The sequence below is a fragment of the Protopterus annectens genome, chromosome 3.part0 (assembly GCF_019279795.1).
Source record: "Protopterus annectens isolate FY-2018-M chromosome 3.part0, PAN1.0, whole genome shotgun sequence".
In the NCBI taxonomy this organism is placed as follows: domain Eukaryota; kingdom Metazoa; phylum Chordata; order Ceratodontiformes; family Protopteridae; genus Protopterus; species Protopterus annectens.
In genome coordinates, this window is record NC_056731.1 from 131,799,831 (window position 1) to 131,824,355 (window position 24,525).

General features: G+C 41.4%; 1 protein-coding gene across 1 annotated transcript in view; it reads right to left on the bottom strand.

The window, feature by feature from the left end:
- Positions 1-15,972: 15,972 nt before the first annotated feature.
- NSUN6 (NOP2/Sun RNA methyltransferase 6) overlaps positions 15,973-24,525 on the bottom strand; it is a 611,674-nt gene continuing 603,121 nt past the window's right edge. Inside the window, exon 12 of the mRNA XM_044064641.1 lies at positions 15,973-16,214. Within this exon, the coding sequence (XP_043920576.1) occupies positions 15,999-16,214 (216 nt within the window). The 3' untranslated portion in view covers positions 15,973-15,998. The remainder of the gene's footprint in view (positions 16,215-24,525) is intronic.

Sequence of the window (24,525 nt, forward strand, 5' to 3'; positions counted from 1 at the left end):
CTCAGTTAAGTATTGCAAAATCTGAGGAATATTTGGCACAGCTGTATCAGTTCCTTGTGCTTGGTTCCAAGCACAGAATCTCTTCCATTTTCCAGCATAAGATTTTCTAGTACTAGGCCTTCTGGCCTCCAAAATGACATCCATCACAGCTTTACTGAGAGGTGTGTTTAGTATGACTACATTATCCGCCATGCTGCCAGGTTTAAAGTCCTGAGTTGGCTGTGCAGGATCTGACTGTTTTGCTGGGACAGTAGATGAGGTATCTGAGGTAAGGTCCATGCTGGGCATTGTGACAAGCTCCTTAGTATTGGATACCAGTACTGGCGGGGCCAGTCTGGGGCAATCAGTATCATCCTTGGCTTCTCCTGTCTGACCTTTAGGAGTACCTTGGGGAGGAGAGGCAAAGGGGGAAATGCATATACTGAAAGATAGGGCGTCCACTTTCCATGCTTGTCTGTGATAAATCCTTGTGCAGAATCTTTTTAGTTGGTAGTTGTGAGGGGAGGCAAATAGATCTATGTCCGGGCATCCCCATTTCCTTGTTATCATGCTGAAGACTTGTGGATCCAGGTGCCACTCGTGGGGATCCATGAGGGTTCTGCTTAGTTAGTCTGCCAGAGTATTTTTCCTTCCTGGCAGGAATTGTGCCTGCAGATGTACTTGGTAAGTCAATGCTGTGTCCCACAAAGTCATGTCTAGTCTGCAAAGGGGGTAAGAATGTGTGCCCCCCTGCTTGTTTATGTAGCACATGACTGTGGTGTTGTCTGTCTTTATCAGTAGTTGTCCTGGATGAAGTAGGTCCTTGAAGGCTGTCAGGGCATTTTGAACTGCTAGCATCTCTTTTTGATTGATATGTAGATGCATTTGGTTTGGGGTCCATGTACTCTGAATGCATCTTCCTACCATGTGGGCCCCCCAGGCATAATCTGATGCATCCGTTGTTAGTGTTTGCCTGGCTGGGGGTAATGTGAATGGCTGTCCCTTGTTTTGGTAACAAGCCTTTGCCCACCATCGAAACTCCTGTTGCAGGCAAGGAATGAGAGTAAACATAGTTTCTAGGCTGTGGTAATGTTGAGTCCAAACATTTTTTAGGTACCACTGAAGTTTCCTCATATGCAGTCTTGCATATGGAATTAGTAGGATGCAACATGCCATGAAGCCCAAAGCCTGCAGAATTTTTCTTGCAGATAACTGGGCCTTTGTTGCCAACATTTTGAAATAGGTAGTCAGTTGCCTTTGTTTGTCTGGCTTGAGATAAGCCATCTGGGCAGTTGTATTTAAGCTTGCATCCAGGAATATTATCTCTTGAGAGGGTACTAGTTTTGATTTCTTTTCACTGACTGTGTACCCTAGGCACGTTAGAAGTCTTTTCACAAACACCAGATGCTGTAGAAGAATGTCCTTGTTCTCTGCTTGAATTAAACAGTCGTCCAAGTAAGGATATATTTGTATTCTTCTTTGAAATGGAACTTGTAGCCTTGTGACATGAAATTTAAGACACACTTGTCCTGGGTTATAATGTGCCAATTTTGAGAAAAAAGTGCTAATTTTCCCCCTAAGGGTGTTGCCAGGAGATAAGTGCTTGATGCAGGCAGGGGGAAGTCATTGTGACTGTTTCCTGAATGGTTGTGATTTATCTTTTTCCACTTTGGAGGTAGAAGCTCCCCATTGTTTTGAGCGGAATGAACCTTGCCCCTGGGATCTGCCTCAAGGGCGTCTGGTTCTGCCCCTTTGAGGTCTGTCTGACACAGGAAAGGACCAATTCTTTGTTGGCCAGTGTCTACTAAACCTAGGTGGCTGTACTTGTAAAAAATCTTTGACCGTTTGCATAGATTTAGCTTTGTCCTCCATTTTCTTTAACACCACTTCTGCCTTAACACCAAACAAACAAAGTATCATGCTGTAAAGGTGCATCTAATAATTTAACTTTAACATGATCAGGCAGATTTTGTTCCTTTAACCAAGCATGCCTCCTAATAACAGAACCTGTAACTGCGGCCCTGCAGGAGGCCTCTAAAGAATCAAAACCACATTGCAAATTATGCTTTCCAACTTGCTTAGCTGCATGCAATAAATCCTGCATTTCCTTGTTTTCTGCACATTCAGAGTTTAACAACATTTTCTGTTTAAGCAATGCCATGACATGTTGCTGATATTTGAGCATATGAAACTGACAGTTTAAGGTCCTTATAGCCAAGGTAGCAGATGTGTAAACCTTTTTTCCCCATCTATCCAGTGCTCTAGAATCTCTGTCAGAGGGGGTAGGGTTTTTTGCAGCAGAAGCCCTAACTCCTTTGGGACCATGAGAAATAGTTTCTGGGTCTGCAGCAGGGTTTTTAAAAAGGAATTTATGAAAATTGGGATCCCTGTAATATCTGTCTGGCTTAACAGGAGCTGGAGGTAAGGAGTCAGGTGTAAAACTAGACTCCGAAAACACATAATCTACAATGTCTAACACAGGTGGGATGGCTAGTGGTTGTGCTGAGGTAGTAAAAGGAAATCCCTGAGCGTCTTTTTAGATTCTGAAAAATCTTGGCTCTCCCAGTGGAAATGCTCCCTCATGGTATTGTAAGGTTTCCCCAAAAGAATAGTCCTCAGGAGGAGAAGCTGAAGGTATGGATTCTTCAGCATCAGAATCCTCATGGGGGGAAGAGAATATTCCTTATCAGTAGAGGAATCAGAAGAAATGGAAACCTGATCTGAAGATTCATAGTCAGTCTCTTGCCTAGGCCTCCTATCAGGAGGGGGATGGGAACCCCTGATCAAGGTAATCAAGTTTTCGGCCATTTTGAACATCTGTTTTTTTGGGCATAGAGGCCTGACCATGTGGCTCTTGAGTTTGTTTCTTTGCTTTGGAAGGTGCTTTAGTCTTTGCCTTTGAAGGTGAAGTTGGTTTGATGTAAAGATGTTTAGCACACCCTCAGAAGCCGGTGCCTGCTCAGCGGCTTCGGACCTATCTGAAGGGATAATATCCGTGGCTCAAATACCTTGAGTTTCCAGCGGCATGGCCGACTACACATGGTAGTCAGTAATGGCCTGCGACTCTAAAGTAGCGGGTGTCAGGGGCTGCGAAAGCGCCTCACTGAGGACCGGCAAACCGGCGACTGGCTTAGGAGAAGCTTCGTCGTCGGTTTTAGGCCTAGGTTGTCTATCTCTTTCCTTTTCTTTGCGTTTTTTGTGAACTCTGGTAGTTGGATGGCTATCCGACGACATTTCTGGATAATTAAACCGGCGTCCAAAATAGTTTAAAGCAAAATCATACCGACGCTTAATAGTGCGTTGGTTAAATCTAGCACAAAACCAACAACCAGAAATGTTGTGATCAGGGCCTAGGCAAGAAATACAGTAAGAATGAAAATCCTTATGAGGTATTTGCTTCCCAGAAGAAATACAATTATTAACTTTTTCTGACATTGGTCTGGAGCAAGAAAAAAGTTTCCCCAATGGGGTACTTAGCTTTATAGAAGACCTCGGATCTGAAACTCGCACACGAAAATCTCAGGAGTCGGCCGACCGGCACTTGCAAACTGCTTCTGCTTCGGGCACCGCGCGGCAAGAAAGAATAAAGAAAATGGTGTCGGCCGCATCTTTTATACCCCTGATGACCTGACGTCAGGGAAGGGGCGACAGCAGCCAACGCAGGACCCAGGACTTTGGAATTCAGGCCGACTGAGGGCAACCTGCCAGCAGGATTACCCAAATGTAATGACTGCAACAGTGAAACACGAAGAACATCTAGTATTTTGGTCTTCATTATTGAAAGACAAAGTACTTTCTTCTTGTTCAGTATGCAATAGTACAAGACCGCATTTGCAAACAGAACCACGTCAGCTAAGTCAAATTCCTGAACTACCTTGGTCAACAGTAGCCACTGATATCTTCGAGTGGGGCAATCAACACTACTTAGCATTGGTGAAATCTTATTCGAATTGGTTTGAGATTGACTTACTACCTAACCTAACATCCACTACTGTTATTACTAAGTTGAAACATCATTTCTCAGTCCATGGTAGTCCACATAAAGTTATTTCTGACAACGGTACTCAATTTACTAGTCAGTTGTTTCAGAAATTTGCAAGAGAATGGGACTTTGTACATGTTACTAGCAGTCCTGAATATCCACAGTCAAATGGGCTAGCTGAACGTGGAGTGCAGAGTGCAAAGCAATTACTTGAAAGGTCAAAGTGTGACAATACTTGTGTCTTTTTGAGTTTACTTAATCTCAGAAACATACCCCATGATGACATACTTGCTCATCTGCTCAAAGAATTCTATCCAGGTAAACCAGAACAACGCTACCTATTACTTCCAGTTTATTGAGACCTAAAGCTAAGAACATCAAAACCATCAAGGCTCAATAATTTAAGAAGCATTCTATACAGAAGCATAAATTAATTGATAAATTGAGCAGATTTCTTCATCCGTTGAAGGAAGGAGAGAGAGTGAGGATACAAATATCGAAAGGTTTCGACCGAATGGTTAAGTTACAGGCATATGTGCCGAGCCGTGATCCTACCTTGTAGAACCTGAGGGTGTGGAATACAGCAGAAATCGCAGGCATCTTCTTTCTGTACCAGAATCATCAACGCAGCATTGTTCCTGTGATACAGACTCTAGATGTCAGAGTGAACCAGATGTTGTTTCCATCCCAGAGTGTATTTTAACCTCTACTTCCATTCTTGAGGATGTTCCAAATACTTCCAAGACTGAACATTCTATAGATGCAGCTCCAGTTGCTAAACTGAATTCCAATTTTATGTCACACGATATAGTCGAATATCCAGGCCTAGTATGAAATACACAGCAACATGGACATAACTGTATATATGTACCTAGTCTTATATAATTGCATGATAAAGAACCACTTGTAATATCTGAATGCCAAATAAATTCATAATGTTGCATAAGCTATTTCTCAAAGAGGGAGGATGTAGATGGATCAGAGTGTATGTGCTGTAGCTTTAAGGAGTATGTCAAGAGCTAAGTCCGCACATATAAATACAGGGCACGTACTATTCCTAGTGCCATTTTGAGAGAGCAGCCGGATAGTGAGCATGTGTGATTGCAGTAGTTAGTTTGTATATAAGTTACTTAAGTTAAAGTCAGTAAACTTCTACTGTGATGTGTTTGTATATAATAAAGCTGCTTGAAGAGAACCTATGAAGACTCTTCTATTGTGTCCAAAGTAGGAGAGTGACATATATCTTGTAACCAGTGGGAGCACAGGAAGCAGACTGCAGAGAACACACTACATTGGAACAGTCAGCTTGTGAGTGTAAAAAACAGGAAGGACTTTGATGTATAAGGAGGCCTTCCTGGACATTGATCAAGTACATTCAGCAATCCTGCAGTAACAAAGGAAGGATGGTCTGAAGGATAACCGTGCTGACTTGATATACTTACTATGAAGACTGGAGGAGGCAATCAGGTTTAGAATCAGCAAATAACTGCTGGTCACCTGGGGAACAAGAGTATGTATTCATTAAACCTCAACTCCTCTTCAGCTGCAAGTACTTTAATAGCCACATTTAGAAATAAGAGTGAATCTGTAACAACTTTGGAAAGACCAGTTGCTCCTCAATAAGCAGCTGGTCTGGTAGCAAAAATTCTAGAGTGCCTGAATGTTATGGCACCTAACACACACACTGGTCAATCCTCCATGACTGTCTTAATTTCAAAATACTGCTTCCTTCTTTGGTGTCCAAGACTTCTGCTTACAAAGATGTGTGGTCAGACCCCACTGAGATACTGCAAAACTTAAGCTGTATGCCTGGTAACCTGTTAGTTTTGACTTTAGTTCAGAAGGGTACCTCAACAACAACCTTACTAAGAAAGACACACAAACTGCTACTAATTCAAGCTTTGGAGTTGCCTTATATCCACATGAAAACAGAAGTAGTGCAACACCATGCTGCTGAAGATCTTTAACGTGGACTGTCCACCTCAAAAGTAGCTCACCTAAGGAGAAAATTTAAACCATCACCTTAACTTCCATGGGAAATGAAAATAAATACAGCTAAGCCATGCTGGTCAAGTTTACTGCTGTAAATGCAAAGCCAGCAGCAACACCTGGAGTATTCAAAGTATGCATTGCTATGTGCAAGTTTAAATATGAAGTTGTAAGGAAGAGTGGTCTAGTCAGTCTTACAGGACAGCAACCTTCCTGAGGGAAAAGAAACAGCAAGGATGCTTTGAAGTGGGCTAAAAGGGATAGCAATCAAAGGACTTAAGCATTGCAGTGGCTGTGACATATACCCTTTTACTAAATCTGTCAAAATTTGAGGTTCTAGATGAAAGAGAGAAGGACACAAATTAGGGACTTTGTGATATTAACAAGAGACGTAACGATACAATCTGTTTTAGATTTTTCTCCAACTGAGTTTTGCTATATTGATGTTTTTTACAAACATGGCTTGACCTTTTTGTTTGGCAAGAAGAACTATAGCAGGTGTCTGTAAACTACAGAGATAATCCTTGAGAACTGTCACTATCTGTGAGGTACTCAAAGCTTTCACATTCTTCTTCCTCACACATGCAATCAAAGAATTCTTGATGTGTTTCCAGAGATGCTCAAACAAACCAAGTGCATCTCCCATCACCATAAAAGCTCACAAAAAGCAGTCCCCAGAAAGGAGGTTAGGAGATTAACAAAATTCAAAATCACTGTTAATCTGTGATAGAAGTCCTCAGATTCCTTAGGTTTGGTGCAAATGGAATACACAGACTTATGGCATGGCAATTTCTTTTCCTGGAATCTCTATCATGACAACAGTCTCCACCAAAAGGAGTCCAGAAAAGGGAGAGATAGCTAACAAAAGATATGTCTATTACATTTACTTATAAAGTCCTATTTCAGGTTTAGCCGCGGTGGTGGTGCTGCGGTAGCGTTGTCGCCTCACAGTAAGACGCTGTCGGGTTTGATTCTCAGCTAGAGCGTCTTCTGCACGGAGACATGTGTGAATAGACGTACCTTAGTTGAAGGTTGTGCATCAGGCCTGGCAAGCCGGTACATAAAAATCAACTGCCAATCATTAGTGGACCGGAGTTCCGCTGTGGCGACCCCTAACCGGGAAAAGCCGAAAGACACAAACAAACAAACAAACTGGTGAAAAAGTTTGTACCTGTGAGGATGGTGTTACAGCTGTCTTTGAGAGGTCCTAGTCACATGCAGCAAAATATTCTCAGACACATGCTAAGTTTGACATTATCCCACTAAGAAAACTTTCTAATTTCAATAAAAGATGAAAACCTTAATGCAGAACCAGAAGGGGGCCTGTGTGTAAGAAATGTGGCTCTGACCAGTGAGTGAAACTGGCACTTCTAGGGCAGAAACTTGAACAAGAAAGGTGTGTGTGAGTGTGTGTGTGTGTGTGTGTGTGTGTGTGTGTGTGTGTGTGTGTGTGTGTGTGTGTGTGTGTGTGTGTGAGCAGTCTAACCCCAGGGCTGACAAACATTCAAGTGACAGAGTGTGTGCAGACAGAGAAACTGATCTTTCATTAGAAAAGGAAGGTGATCCCCCACAGTTCTGTGACATATAGGGATGAATGCAGGGTTTATGACTAAAATTAGCAGAGCTTGACTAGTAGCTTGGGTGCTGGAATAGCAGGGTGGGGATGGTGAAAGTGAGCATTCCACTCTAGCTTATATATCCTGAGTGAAGGAAAATAATGGCCCCGGTCAGTCAAACTGCTCTACTGCAAGCAAAGGCTTGCATGGTTACAATGGGTTCTGGATTGAGGGATGAGGGCTTGTCACTACAAGCTGGAGACAATAGCCCTTGTTGGCATTTGGAGTGACAGCATTCACATCACCTCTAGTGGAATTTAAGAAACTTTCTTCATAGAGTGATACTGAACTTAGGTGTCAGTAAATGAAAGGGAAACTATACTTCATAGCACCCTACTTCTCAATCAAGGCAACTGTTCTCCCCTAAGATCTAAACTTCTCATTAGGGATCACAATTACTCCCTTAGAGGCAATCACAGTGATTTAATCACTCTGGTTCAACTACACTTAAAACAGCCACAGGAGAAACAGCCCAACAAAACTGGGCCCAGCAACATGAAATCACCTTCACCTGAGAAGGAGACTTGTGATTGAAATATAGGGGCACCAAAATGAAAGAAACAGCCTGGCTATACTTGCAACATATAATTAGGTTTGCCTTAGAAATTGCTTCCTTCTGTGAATAAAGTTTAACCCATTTCAAGTAGACCTGTATTTTCTGGTAAATGCTTAAATTCTTTCTCTTCCCTATTGTAGACTATGTTTTCATTGCACAGTATAACATTCTTTGTTTAATCTGTTCTTGGTATTTAATGTGTACCATTTAAAGACTATGAAATTTGTTTTCTAACACTTTAACACTACAATCTGTATTTTTTGCCTGCCCTAATGGGCCTGGTTGTTGTTGAAAAGGGTTTGACAACCAGTGCACCTCAATCTTTTAAATGACTAACTAACTAACTAACTAAATACATACATAAATAAATATGGATGCTTACTTGAGCCCCAGAGGGAGAGGTTAGGGAATTAACCATTACATTTCTGGTGGTGCCTGTACGGCAGCTCCCGATGAATGCTGAGATGATGGTCAGCAGCTAACAGGGAATAACAGCATTAAAAAGGAAGATAATGACAATATGGTAAAAGCAACTGAGACTGATAATATTAAACTGCTGGCACTGAAAGCAGCTATCGACACTGTGAGGAGGTTTACATCAGAACAGGGAGAGCAGCTAACAGCCCTTTTTTGGAGCCTGATGAAAATGTCAGTTTTATGTATACCTAGACGTAAATGTTTCCTTTTGATCTATGTATTTTTATGTTGAGAACTGCAGGATAGGTTGATAGTGCAGATAGCAGAAAAAAAGGAACTGTCAGAAAGTACATCATTTAATCCAGATGCAAGAGATACCACAACAAGCCAAGAAGATGAAGATGTTTTGTGTGTGTGCCAAGACTTTTCATACGAAAGTGAAAAACAGAGGTAGAAAATACCTCATATGGTGTGGCTGCACTTCAGAAGTCATTTTATTGAAGTGACACTTTAACAAACGGCATTTCATCAAAAATGCTGGTCACTGAATTCTGCTCATGTGGTGGGTTGCACCCCACCCCTATGATATCTATCTATCTATCTATATATATATATATATATAGGTTCATAGGTTGGTACTAGGCTATTGGCCCTAGGGCCTATATATAAGCCTAGCCAAAAAGGTACTCTGGCTTTCGCCACCCAAGAAAATTATTTTCCTGTACCCCTGTCAAGCAGAGCCACAGAGGTAATCCCCGGGGTGAATTTCCTATTTCCCATCCAATCATCAAGATTTTTCTTGAAGAGTGCTAATGAGGAGCTTTATTTGATATATATAGGTAGGTTGTTCCAGAGTATGGGATGTCTCTGGGACAGGAATCTATCTCTCTAGCATGTTCTGTTTATTGTGGTAACAAGGGTTAGGTCCCTAGAGCGTGTAGCTCGGAGGGATTGGGATTTCTTTAAGTGGAGCATATCCAACAGCTCTGGGTTTGACATGGCTTTGTATGTTAGGCAGAGATCGCCTCTGAGTAGGCGATATGCGATGGAGTAAAAAGCTGGAGTTTTTTGTGACGTTCTGCATAGGGCATCTGTTTATTTATTTATTTATTTATTTAAATTTGCTGACCGGGAGTGTCCGACTGGATGTAGGTCCATTTTCAGAGGAGGCCCAGGGAGAAAAGCTCCACAGTTAAAATAAACAGACAGTAGTTACATTGGATTACATAGCAATTAACAACTTAACATAGCAACTACTTACAACATATTTACAGATGAAGAACATAGTACATCAGTAGACAACTAGAATCTTTATCTGTGAAGTACATAACAGACATTAACAAATGTTACAATGAGAAGTTCCTGCTGTATAATAAGTACTAGGCTTATGAGCATCTGAGCTTGCTATAATCAAGGTAGTTAGTGGAGTGGAAAGAAAGGCAGTGGTTGGATGGGGTGGGTGATATTAGAGTGGGAGTTGCAAGGGCATAGCCAGCATGTTTTTAGGTGCGCTTTTAGTAAAGTTTTGAAGTGGGTGCATGATGGTAAGGAGGTAATTGTGGGTGGAAGGGAGTTCCATAATTTGGCTATGGTGCAACAGAATAGTGCTTCACCAGCAGAGTTATTGGCTTTAGTGATCTGCAAGTGATTTTTGTTGCTGGATCTTAGTGGTCTGGTGGTGTGATAGGGTTAGAGTAGATTCTGGAGGGATGGGGCATTTAGTGGATGGTTTACTAGTTTGTGGGTGAGTGAGAGTTGATACCACTGAAGGAGGTGAGGGAGTTCAAACCAGCCCAGTTCAACAAGTGAGAGACAGTGGTGACTACGATAGGATGCCCCTGTGGCGAATTTGGCAATTTTGTTGTAGCAGGTCTCTAGCTTGTTTAAATTGCATTGCCTTAGGTTGGTATATATTGGAGAGGCATAAAGTAGGGTGGAAATAAGGTGGGAATTTGCTATTGAGATCTTTGCTGCTTTGGTGAGAAATTGCTTATTTCTGTATAACGCTCCTAGTTTTTTGTGGACTTTTTTATGGTCAAGGATATGTGAATGTCAAATTTTAGTTTATTGTCTATTTCCACTCCTAGCAATTTGGTGTGTTCAGTTGGGTATATAGTGGTGTTGTCTTTTGCTGTGATGTTAAAGTGAGAGTTGTTTTGAGTATGTTTGGTGGGTTGGAAGATGAGTAGTTTAGTTTTGTTTGGGTTGAGTATTAACTGGGCATCGGATAACCAAGTTTCAACAGAGGAAAAGGCTTCCTGTGTGACTTTTTGCAGTTTTGGTAGGGACTGGGCTGAGCAGATGATGGTTGACTCATCTGCGTATTGTATGAGTGTGCCAAGTTTGGTGGCAGAGGCTAGATTATTGGTGTAAACAGAGAAGAGTAGGGGTCCAAGGATGGATCCTTGGGGAACCCCTATTGAGACAGGTAGTTGGGGAGATATGTCATTCTGCCATACACCGGATTGTTGGCGGTCAGACAGGTAACTCTGAAACCAGTTGGTGACTGATTGTGAGAAGGATAGGTTATTGAGGACAGAGATAAGTTGTTTGTTTGGGACCATGTCAAATGCTTTAGATAGGTCTAGGAAGTAGCAGAGGAGAGATAGCCATTGTTTTTATGCTGAAGGATAGTGTTAGTAAAGGAGAGTAAGGCAGTGGTGGTGCTATGGTTTGTTCGGAAACCATGCAGAGTACTGGAATGGAAGTTGTTAGTAAGGAGGTAGTCTGAGACCTGAGAGTGTATGCATCTCTCTAGTATTTTGGAGAGTGGAGAGAGAATAGCTATGGGGCGGTAATTGGTTAGTTCTGTGGAGGGTCCGCCTTTGTGGAGGGGAATTATATGTGATACTTTCCACAGTGTGGGAACGTAACTTTCTGACAGAGATCGGTTAATCAAGATGGACACTGGGTAGGCCAGAGCATCAGCTGCAATTTGTAGGTATTCACTTGTGAGGTTGTCTGCTGCTAATTTGGTGGGTTTAAGTTTAGTTAAGATTTTTTTTATGTTGAAGGTAGGTACAGGAAAAAAAGAGAAGGCAGTGGGGAGATTACTAGTTGAAGGTGTGGGCTGGAGGGGAGGGGGGTTGTGTTGTTTAGCTAGTGATAGTATGGTTTGGGTGAAGTGTGTGTTGAATGAGGTAGCTATATTTTCTGAGGAGTGAGGGATGTAGGAGGAGGGGTACTGACTTTACCTGGGTGGAGGATGGAGTTTATGGAGGACCAGAATTGTTTGGGGCTGTGTTGTGAGGAGTCTAGGGCAGACTGGTAGCATTGGAATTTGTCCTGTTTTATTAGCTTTTTGACTCTATTGCGTAGTTCTAGGAATTTATGTCTAGTTGAGGGGGTTTTGGTTTTGCGCCAGTGCTCCCAGGCTTTATCCCTGTTTTTCATTTCTGACTTAGTGGTTTTCTGTAGCCATGGGGAGGGTTGTGCTTTGGTTCTGGAAAATCTTATGGGGGCATGGTAATTAAGGATGTTCAGGAAGGTAGTATTAAAAGATTCAACTGCGTCATCTAGACTGAGGTACTTTAGAGGATGCCAGTTACATTCTTTGAGGGATGAGATGAATGTGAGTGGGTTAAAGTTTAGTTTTTTACGTATTTGACGGTAGATGACAGGTTTAGCTTGATATAGGTATTTTTTGAGTAGGAATGTTGGGGAATGATCACTGAGGCTATCTGATAAGCAGCCTGTTATATAGGACTGGGGGCTCTTACTGACTAGTATCCAATCCAGGGTAGTGTGCTTGCTGGAGCTTTTATTTATCCTGGTTGGCGACTACACTAGTTGGGTGAAGCCATGAAGGTTTACATGATGGGTTGGATGGTTGCCAGAACAGGATTGCCAGTCAATATTGAAATCACCTAAAATGATAGTTTCTTGGGGGAGATGGTGGGTAGAGCAGCTGAGGAGGTTTTCTAGTGGAGGGATGTTTTGGCCAGGTGGGAAGTAGCATCCAATTATGTTGATGGTTTTGTTTTGGTTTATTTTGAGGTTGGTATATATTATTTCTTCATTGCCTATTTGTGGAGCTGATGATTTTAAGATCTGGATGTTTAGATGCTGTTTAAATATTATAGCTACACCACCTCCTTTCTTGTTTAGCCAGGTCTACTCTAAGTATGCCGTAACCTGTAGGGAGTATTTGCTCACTGGTAATGTGAGGTTTAGCCAGGTTTCTGTCAGGATGACTATATCTGGGGAGTACAAGTCTATGGTGGCATGGAGTTCATGGACTTTGTTGGATATACTTCTAATATTTAGGCTTAGTAGAAGGAAGTCACTTGGCTTTTTATTGGCTGTAATATGGGAGAAGTTGTGGTTTCTAGTCTGATTATGAGGATTGGGGTTGGAGATGGTAGGGCCAGGGTTGGGGTGGATGTCTCCACTTAGGGCTAGTTTTGATATGCATGAGGTTATTAGTTTTCTCAGTTTTTGAATGTGTTTGTTTATAAGGGAAACTTTATGATTGTGCTCTGTGGGTAATAGGTATGGTGGGAGGGTTACTATGTTAAGTTGTAGCGATGCTTTATGTTTGAGTAATATAGTTGGTAGAATATGTGGGGGGTGCATAGGGATGGTTCTTGAGCTGGTGGGAGGGGAGCTGAGTGAGGGTGAGACATGAGTGGTGGTGTGAGTAGTAGTACAGTGGTAGTGGTTGAGTGGGGGAATGATGGAGCTTTGGTAGGATGTAAGATATGCAAGGAGAGTGCATGCAGTGAGCATTGGTAAGATATGCTTGTACATGTTAGTTGAGGAGGTGTGATAGTAGTGGGAAGATGGAGGAGGTAGTGTTGGGTTAGCGCTGTGGTTGGCTATTGGAAAGATGGGAGGGGTTTGTGAGTGCAATAAAGGTGGGACCGCTGGGGGCGGGAGGGAATAGGGGGCAGGGTGGGGAGCGAAGCAGGTAAAGACCCTATTAGTTGCTCGTATGAGGCTGGAAGCAATCAGTTAACAGAGTTAATTGATAAATGAACATATGATAGTGACAAGGGTGGTTGTAGTTTTAAAAATGGTACCTGCCACAGGTAATATTTACTAAATTTGGGATTGTCTTAAGGTAATAAACAGGGAAGGGGGAGGGGAGAACAAGGGTGTGAGCAGGCAGTTCTTTGTATTGCTGCTAATGAGCCAAAGCAAAGACAAGTTTGTGTTTAAGAAACAATCACAATTGACCAAGGACTGCTCTGAAACTGTAAGTCATTTCTTAACCATTTCTCAGGTGGAAAAACAGGATACATTGTATCAGTAGGCTACTGTGGTCTCAGTTTAAATTAACAAACACACAGTATTGATCAGTTATGGATACTATTTGCTAACAGAAGGGAATAAGAGAAAGTGGAAGATGTGTGTGTGTGTGTGTGTGTGTGTGTGTGTGTGTGTGTGTGTGTGTGTGTGTGTGTGTGTGTGTGTGTGTGTGTGGTGTGTGTGTGTGTGGGGGGGGTGCTTACAAACCAAAGCAGAGTGCTCTCCAGGGGAAAATGAATATTGGCTCAAACAGGTAGACACATACTCAAAGTTAACTTTAGCTGTTTGCAGACAGTTCAGACCTGGACTGCGCTTTTCTTACAAGAATGATAAAGGTGGTACCGCAGTTGAATACTTAAGAGTGGTGTTAGGTTCAAAGTTAACTTTAGCTGTTTGCAGACAGTTCAGACCCGGACTGCGCTTTTCTTTCAAGAATGATAAAGGTGGTACCGCAGTTGAATATTTAAGAGTGGTGTTAGGTTGGAGAGACTCTGAGCTCCTCATGGGGCCTGTAGCAGAGTGGATTGTAGTTTTTTGTTTGTTTGAGACCGGTAATCCTCTTTGTGAGGTATTTCTGCGGCCTTTCCACTTGTTGTAGATGTCCTGTGAGGCATATGCCAAAAGGGGTGTTGTACTCTATAATGGGTTTAATGAATGACGAGTAGAGGGGAACAATGACCTCTTTTTTCCTGAATGAGAAACCTTTTGTGATTAGGTGTGCCCGATGAGGTGTGAAGGATTTCCTGACTACTGTGGTGATGTGATTATCAAAGGAGAGACTACTTGTCCACCTGTGTCCCAAGGTCTCTTATCACACTTTTGGTGTTACGTAGACTACCACCTATGTGGTAGTTCATGGGTACATAGTTTTTACCAAAGGGAATGACAATGCACTTTTTGGCATTGAGCTTGAGGCCATGGCTTTGACACCAGGCATCTGTCTCAGTGAGGCCCTTTTGTAGGATGTCCACATCGTTAGGAGTTTCGACTATGGCTCCTAGTTTGCAGTCATCTGCAAACTTCGTTAGCCAAAGACCTTCTGTGTTAGCCTGTACTTCAGAGAAGTAGATACCAAACAGGAGAGTACCCAGGACTGAACCCTGTGGTACTCCACTTGTCACTGGTCCGAAGTCAGATTTGGAGTCTGCTACTTTCACAGTGTGGGTTCTGTCAGTGAGCCAGCTGGCAAACCATCTTGTGACATAGGGATTTATACTTAGTTTAGTGAGTTTATCTATAATTCCAGAGTGGGGGGATGGAGTCAAAAGCCTTGGCGAGATCTAGACAGGCTGTGTGACCCACCTTACCCTCATCTACACCTTTGCTGACTGCTTCAAAGAAGTCTATCAGGTTTAGGAGACATGATCTGCCTTTTACAAACCCAAAGTGGGTGGGGGTCCAGAGTTTGGCGATTACCAGTGTCTTTGTTTATAAGTTCCATGATGACATATTCCATGCCTTTACAGACCAGGCTCATCAGGCTAATGGGCTGGTAGTTACCGGGGACTGTGGTGGCTCCCCCTTTATGCAGTGGGATAACCGTCACTGTGCACCATTCAGTGGGCACAAAGCCTGAGGTGAGGCTATGATTGAACATGGTGCTTAGGTGGGGTGCCAGTTCATTCTGTAGTTCATGTAGAACACAGCCAGGGATGTTGTCAAGTCCCGTATATATATATATATATATATATATATATATATATATATATATATATATATATATATAAACTCAGAGATCGGGCTACAGTGATGGGGAAAGGGCAAATATCCAGATCCTTACTGTACTGTGATTTCAGTATGAACAGTTCAGTGAACTGCATGTTCGATATAAGTGCACTGAAAATGCCATTCACTGAACTGATAAGGAACCCTCTAGAACAGCTTGATTTTGGAACTGTTCATTTAAATCATAATCAAATTGCGATTTGATACATGCATCTTTGTACAGACTCTTCAATAAAACATTACATAAATGTGGCCACTTTAACACTACATGATACAGCAGCTTTAAAACAGCATGAAAATCATATAAACTTTAACCTCTGCTCTGTGAGCTAAGTTTACAACTGCTGGTACATGCCATTGTTTCTACTGCAAAATACATCAAGCTCTTTGTTCAGCAGCTTTAAAAGACTACAGTATCTTGTTCCTATTCAAGTGTTCAAGCTTTTTACCAGAAAGGGTTAATTTAATATTTTAATTGTTACTGTCAAGATGAAGCACTGTCAGTTTTTACAAATTTAGCAATAAAAAAGCCAATAGTGTCTTTGTTTGCTAGACTAATCATGTCTTCTGTGCTACATTCATGTATTGGTTTACATGAATTCTTCAATGCAACTTCGGATGGATCAAACCTCTGAAGCAACTTCAGCTGCTCATGTGATAGTCCAGCTCCCATCATACCCTCTCCACCAAGATGAGGTACCTGAGTGCAACAGAAACATATTTAATAGCAATGAGTGTGTACAAAAGAAAGATAATGACAATTTATGACACTATAGATTAATCCCTTAAGAGATGATATCTCTATTAAACTAGTGCTTTCAACATCAAAACTAACAGAGCATCATATCAACTGACTAGGCCAACAGAGTACCCAGATATGCCCTACTGCTCTTAGTCAGTACAATTTCACTTTCAGTTAAACACAAACACCACTACATACTTTATTAACAAATGACTGAACTTTATGCTGTCTAACCCTGATAACAGTACCGCGTATTGTATATACTTACAAGCATTTAAAACACTTTGTGTAATTCATTGTCATTGGCTACCATCTGTTGGCTCCAGAACTTGAGTGATACTCATAAGGCTAGCCAACAATACATGCATCTGATGTGTGAAAGATTTCCTCCAAAAGCACAACTCTATGCAGTTCACAAAAACAAATTATGCAAATTAAGTAGAATTGAAAATGGAGTGTTGACTGCCACTGTTTACAGCTACTTTAAATGTAACATTCTAAATCAAAATACTTGTGTATATATATATATATATATATATATATATATATATATATGTATATATATATATGTATATATATATATGTATATGTTTTTGCAAAGGGACTATCCCCTGCATACACGACTTTGAGTCAGTCCATACAGGACATATTGTTTATGCCTTCTATCCTTTTATCGGGCATCTCTGTGGACATTCCAGTGTTGCATGTGTCTGGTGAGATACATGCCAAATGGTGCATTATGCTCAATGACTGGCCTAATCATGACTGAGTAAAGGTGGACAATAACATCCCTACATGTTTAGTGGAAGACGTTTGCTGAGAATGGGATGAAAGTATAGCTTGATAGGCTACTTCACTCTCAGACGTGGGAAATTGTCCCAAGCTGAAGTCAATACACATCCCTCCTCAATGGGTTGTTAGAGGTATAAACACAAAACTTCATATGACACCTGTACCATGATAAACTCTCATCATGAAGGGAATGAATGGTGTTCTGACCACAGTGACCACCCAGCTAGCTGACAGATGTCAAGGAAAAAAATGGAGTAGAAAGAAAATTTAGGAAGACATCAAGCAGACATAAGGCAATTCTTTTCACCAGCAGGAATAATATAAAATATGTTGATTATCCAATCCTGTGGTTCACAGAGATAAAGTACTACCTGTAACCCAGATGATGTATTCAATTAGCAGGCATCGGAGTTGTAAAAAAGAGTTGAAGGATGGGAGTGAGTGTCATATGATTCATCTAATCTTGTGGTTGGGTGTGTGGCTTGGCAGTGGTTGATACAGCCCATGAAATCTGGGCCAGAGGGATGTGATGCTGTTGCATAGCTGTGCAGGTCATGGGGCAGTCAGAAAAGGGATTTTGTGTATTCCTCCACCACGACTGGCAGCATTTGTATCTTTAAGAAGCTGACGAAGAATGGTAGGAGGACGTCTGCCTGGATAATGGCCTTCAAATCTTTCACTTCAAGTGGAAACAAATGGACCAGTGATGGCTCTCGTCTCCATTAGGAAAGAAGGGGATACATAAGTTGCAGTAAGTTGACGGTCAGCAGGCAGAGGGGGTTAAAAAATAAAAAAAATAACAAAAATACAAGTTGATGGATATGTTGAATTGGCAGCGTATCTAGTAAGTAATGACCCCAGCAGTAATACAAATAATCCCTTTCATTGATTTGTGAACAGAAGTAATCAGCAGACATAACAGAAGATAATGATTACAGTATAAAGCAAGATTAAATCATAGTTTGAGAAAGCAGTAAATGATGCAAAGGAAGGTAACAGCAATGGGAGATCCCAAAATATAAATATGCTTTTCATGTTCTTAATGACTGGGAACTGGAAGGAGAAGTGAATCTCTGTAGCAGGAGAAGTAATATTGAGGTAAGAATACAATCACAGGGGGATGTGATGGTTACAAGGGGAGTTATGCTTGTCAAAGGATATGATTATACAGTTCCTGACATTTAGTTTTAGTCCTTGGTTTTGGCACCTGCTATTTGTTTAGGACTGGCTCTACTGCAGGATCTTTGTGTCCTCTGGAGAGTTTATGATGTCATAAACCTTTAACAATAGTTTAACCTCTGAGAATTAAATGTCAAAGAAGACTGGCCCAATAACTGAACCCTGGGATACACAGCTAGTGACAGGATTTTTGGAAGAGGTAGAACGGCCAACCCTAACTTCCTGTGTTCTAGTTGTGAGCTAGTTTTGCTATATAATGAGTTACACAAGGATGGACTTTTAACTGTGAGAGTTTATCTATATCCTTACTTATTAATTCCATAATAATCCTTTCTACAGCTTTACAGATGTAATTGGTCAGGCTTATGGAGCTATAATTACCCAGGTCCATTGAAGCCGCACCTTTGTGAAAGGAAATGACTGTTGTTGTCCTTCCTTTATATGGCACAAAGCCTGCTTTGAAGGTGATATTGAAAAGTTTCTGTAATGGATCAAACAAGTCATGTTTCAGACTGACCAGTAGGCAGCCTGGTATGTTATCTGAACAGTAACTATTTGAAATGTTAGGACCCGCTAAAGTGAGTCCTGAAAAAAGGAGACTGAATGGCCGAAAGAACAGACTTGTATATACTAAGTCTGAGAAGCCATTTCTTGGAATACAGTGCTCGCGAAGTTGGTATATATATGTTAAGGGGTTGTGGAGAGGTTGTCCCCCACATGGGAAGGTGCAGGGGGGGTTTCCCCCTGCAAAAAGTTGTTTAAAGGAGAATAGCGATTTTGAGATTCTCTCTTTGTCTATGTTTTTGGTCTATTTTTTTTTTTCCTGCTTTTCAGCATTCGGAATTTCAAGTCTCGATATTTCAATAGGGAGACTATCTGGATGCATAGAGGAAACTTATGCTACTAATTTTTTTTAAGTGGATAAGATTAACATTTAGAAAGACTCCCTGGTGTCATCTAGTATTCCCTCTGGTATTGTCTTGAGCATGGCCATCTTACATTATGGATCATTACAGTCAGTCAATAATGCCAGTCATTACAGTTTCATACTTCTTACTACTGTGCTTCTCAACCTGACACTTTTTACTATTGTGCTCCATAACTTGTGTTCTGTGACCTCTAAGTGGAATGAGGTATTTTTGAACAATGTCCCTGGTGACTGCTGCCCCCCCCCCACACACACACACACATATCTTTTATGCTCCAAAAGACCTGCTGTTCTATTAAACTGGTAATGATTTTTTTAATATTTAACATTTTTTTTCCTGGTGTCTAGTGTTCCCATCCCATATTTACTGCTCATTACTCTAGAAGGAGTTGATAGGTGTGGAACCTCCCTACACTTACACACACACACACACACACACACACACACACACACACACACACACACACACACACACACACACACACACTTACCTGATCGTGCTCACTCACACATCCTTTCACCCATATAAACACATATTTCTATTCTCTAACTAACCCCCTACTGTGACATCTCAAGCAGACACACTCAAAGCCATCCATTGGACACCACTTTTACAGTGGATATAAAACGTTTACACACCCCTGTTAAAATGTCAGGTTTTTGTGATATAAAAAAATGAGACCACAATAAATCATTTCAAAACTTTTTCCACCTTTAATGTGACCTATAACCTGTACAATTCAATTGAAAAACAAACAAATCTGTTAGGGGAAAAATATAAAAAATAAAAAAGTACAATAAGCTGCTTGCATAAGTGTGCACACCCTTAAACTAATATTTTGCTGAAGAACCTTTTGATTGAATTACAGCATTCAGTCTTCTTGGGTACACCTGCCATCAATTAAAGAGACTCTGATTAACCTCAAATAAAGTTCAGTTGTCCTAGTAGGATTTTCCTGACATTCACTCAGTTGCCTGCTACAGCAAAAGCCATGGTTCGCAAAGAGCTTACACAGCATCAAAGGGATCTCATTGTTGAAAGGTATCAGTCAGGAGAAGGGTACAAAACATTTCCACAGCATTGGATGTACCATGGAACACAGTGAAAACAGGCATCAAAAAGTGGAGCAAATATGGGACAACAGTGACATTGCAAAGAACTGGATATCCCTCCAAAATTGATGAAAAGAGAAGACAAAAACTGGTCAGGGACACTGCCAAGAGACATACAGCAACACTGAAGGAGCTGCAGGAATTTCTGGCAAGTACAGGTTGTGTACTACATGTGACAACAATTTCCCGTATTCTCCATATGTCTGGGCTATGGGGTAGGGTTGCAAGATGGAAGCCTTTTCTTATACAGAAAAGCATCCAGGCCCAGCTGAAATTTGCAAAACAATACTTCAAGTCTCCCAAAAGCATGTGGGAAAATGTGTTATGGTCCGATGAGACCAAGGTTGAACTTTTTGGCCACAATTCCAAAAGGTACGTTTGGCACAAAAACAGCATTTTGCATCACCAAAAGAACACCATATCCATGGTTAAGAATGGTGGTGGCAGTATCATGGTTTGGAGTTGCTTTTCTTCAGCTGGAACTGGGGCTTTAGTCAAGGTGGAGGGCATTATGAACAGTTCCAAATACCAGTCACTTTTGGCCCAAAACCTTCAGGCGTCTGCTAGAAAGCTGAAGATGAAGAGGAAGAGGAATTTCACCTTTCAACATGACAATGACTCCAAACATACATCCAAATCAACAAAAGAATGGCTTCATCAGAAGAAAATTAAAGTTTGGAATGGCCCAGCCAAAGCCCAGGCCTAAATCCAATAGAAAATCTGTGGGGTGACCTGAAGAGGGCTGTACACAAGAGATGCCCTCACAATCTGACAGATTTGGAGCGCTTTTGCAAGGAAGAGTGGGCAAATATTGCCAAGTCAAGATGTGTCATGCTGACAGAATCCTACTCAAGAAGACTGAATGCTGTAATTAAATCAACAGGTGCTTCAACAAAGTATTAGTTTAAGTGGGTGCACACTTATGTAACCAGCTTATTGTACGTTTTTTATTCTTTATATTTTTTCCCCTAACAGATTTGTTTGTTTTCCAATTGAATTGTACAGGTTATAGGTCACATTAAAGGTGGGGAAAGTTTTGAAATTATTGTGGTATCATTATTTATATCACAAAAACCTGGCATTTTAACAGGGGGTGTATTAAAATTTTTTATATCCACTGTACTTCTGCACATATATGTATATATATATATTTCAGCGAACAACTCTTGGTTGACACGTAATGAGCAAATGCACTAAAGTGCGAACGCTCAAAATAGCGTTTTCTTTCCCTGGGAAAGAAACCACTAGCACAAACACACAGACACACACACACTTTAAAACATAACAACGTGGGGGGGCTTTGCCCCTGCACCCCCCAACGTGGGGGGCTGTGACCCCCACACACCCCTAACTAAATATACCAACTCCGAGATCGCACTACAGTGAGGAAAGGGGCGAACACATGGGGATGGCCAAGTGATTTCTTTCCCAGGGAAAGAAATCACCATTTTGAGCGTTCACGCTTTAGTGCGTTCGCTCATTACGTGTCAACCAAGAGGTGTTTGCTGAAACACCTCTTCGTTCTTTTAATATAGACCCATATATACAGATATACAGATATAAACATACACACACTCATACTTATAGACATTACCACACCCACACACAACAGTACATCCAGAACACACACTCTTACCTGATCGCACGTACACTCACTCACTCATCCATTCACCCATACAAACACAAATATCTATCCACTAACTTACCCCCTACTGTGACTTCCAAAGCAGACACAAGCAAAGCAATTCATTGGACACCACTCATACTTCTACATATCTACACAAACAGCCGTATACATGCACACACTCCCCAACACCATCTGTCCATTAAACTCTACAGCACTTACCTCTAATATGATATCACTGATTGTAAGCAATGGGTGAACGTGAGCTTTTGGCCAAATTAATTAATGCGGCTGGCAGCAATGATTTATGAAGTGAAGCAGCTCTTTGAGTCACTCAAATGCATAAATCACTTACAGCAGGTATTCTGGGGACAGCACAAGGCTAATTATCATACACTACTCCCCTGGACTGCCTCATTAGCATTTGTAGTCAGCAAGACTGACAACCCCCCATGGTGTTGTACTTCTTCAAGGCAAGCATTGTTGTAAAGCTTTCCAAGAATTGGACATGGCTACTGCCAACACTTAAAAGGGCTTATTGTTGTTGGTAATGTTTCTAAACCCAAGGTTAATTCTTCTGAACTGAGACAGAGGAGCCAACTTGCCATGGAACTGGGGGTAGGGATTAAATTTGAAGATCCCTATTAGCTGCATGATTGACAGTCTTCTACAACTAGCTCCTGCCTTTTGGGAACAGATGTACCAACTAAGTCATGGGGAAAGTTAGTTGCCAACCCTATGCAATCAGGAAAAAAAGAGACTTACAAGAGAGAAAAAGACAGAGAAAGTACAGTTGTGTTTCACATACCATAATTTCAGATTTCGAGTAGTTTACTCTGCCACTCTGAACTAGCAGCTGTTGCTCCTTTAAAGGTGCTCAACTGGAAGACTGTCATTCTGAGAGCAATTACCCCAGCCAGGCAGGTCTCAGAACTACAAACCCTGATGTGCAAAGAACCCATAACTGGGACAGAGTTATGCTCAGAACTCATCCCCGTTTCATTCCCAAGGCAGTATCGGTACTCTCTTTGAATCAGACTATACAACTGCCAGTGTTCTTTTTCTATTTCACAAAATAAAGGTGAACAAATCCTACATCCCCTGGATGTGTGCCTACAGCCCAGGTACTATCTTAACAGAACAAAGTTCCCAAATAGAGCAGAGCTACTTTTAATCACTTTTGCAGAAGGGAAAAATGTAGGCCTGTCTCCAAAGAGACTATTTCAAAACAGATAGTTAATTGTGTTACCCTCTATTATGCTCATATGAAAAACCATTAGCAGCTTCTGTCAGGACACACTCCATGAGAAACAGGGCAGCCACAACTGCCCTTCTAAATGATGTTCTTGGGTCAGGCCATCTTGGAGGCTGCTACCTGGTCCTCTATCCACACCTTTACTAAACATTACCATTTAGGCCAGTGATGACGAATCTTTTGGGCTTGGTGCATCAAAAATTCAGAAAATGGCCTAACTTGACCATGCTCGTGTGTCACCCCCACAAGCAAAAATAAATAAAAAATAAATAAATCCATCCATCTATCCTCAACCCCTTTTCCCATTTTTGCACATGGAAATAAAACAGCACAGCTCTCAATATATCGGGGATAAATCTCAACAGAAGTACTAGTACTATTAATTTGAGACACTGACAGAAAAAATTAACATGAATTAACATATACTTTCTAAAGTAAATTAAGTCTATAAATCTAATTATTGTCATTATTAAATGGAAAAAGCTGCCAGTTTTAGGAGGGATTAAGAAGCACAGTTGAGAGGAATGTAAAACAGCACATGGTTAGAAATGCAAACTACTTGCCCTTTGCAAAAGTGTAACCACGAAGAGAAAACAATGTCAGCACTGCTCTTTGCAGACTGTATTGAGACAGTATACCAAAATAGTCTGAGGTTAATAACTTCCTTACCTCTGCAGCTGTGTTACTGAACTGGCTCCTGGCACATAATAATCCAATGCACTTCACAAAAGCAATGAATGCAAAAGCAGTTTCTTTGGTAACTCGGGTGTTGGTACTTACTGGTGTGTCACCCAAAATGTTATGGCGTGTCATAGGCTCTCCATCACTAATATAGGTAACTGCATCCAGGGCTATGGTAGGTATTGCACTTCTATCCTACAGAACCTGCTGTCCCAGGGCCACCAAATAGTCAACCTCCCAACCTGTAGCTGTTGGATGTCTCCCAAGAATCAGTAGTGCAACACTGACTATGAAGAACATAGTACAGTTGTTTTACACTCACCATAATTGTAGATGTTTGAGTAGATCAATGTTGCCTTACCACATCCCACTTTCCTACCCCCCATGTTTGGAGTTTGGGCAGGTTCCCTTATTCTATCATCCCACCACTTTAATCCTAGTCCATTGTTAGGTCATACTCTTATCTCTTTCAAAACTTAAAACAACTGGAAGGGACAAGTTGTCCTCAGGCATTAAACTGACTATCAAAGCCTGGAAAGAACTCAAGATAGCGCAAACGTCCCTTTTATATCCTGATGTCCTGACATCGTTCCTCGGATGTCCTTCAGCCAAGGATGATGTAAAAGACTCTGGAAACTGGGCCAGTCATGGGCTTCGGCATGGCACATAGACATAAGTATCAGTACTGCAAGGCTAA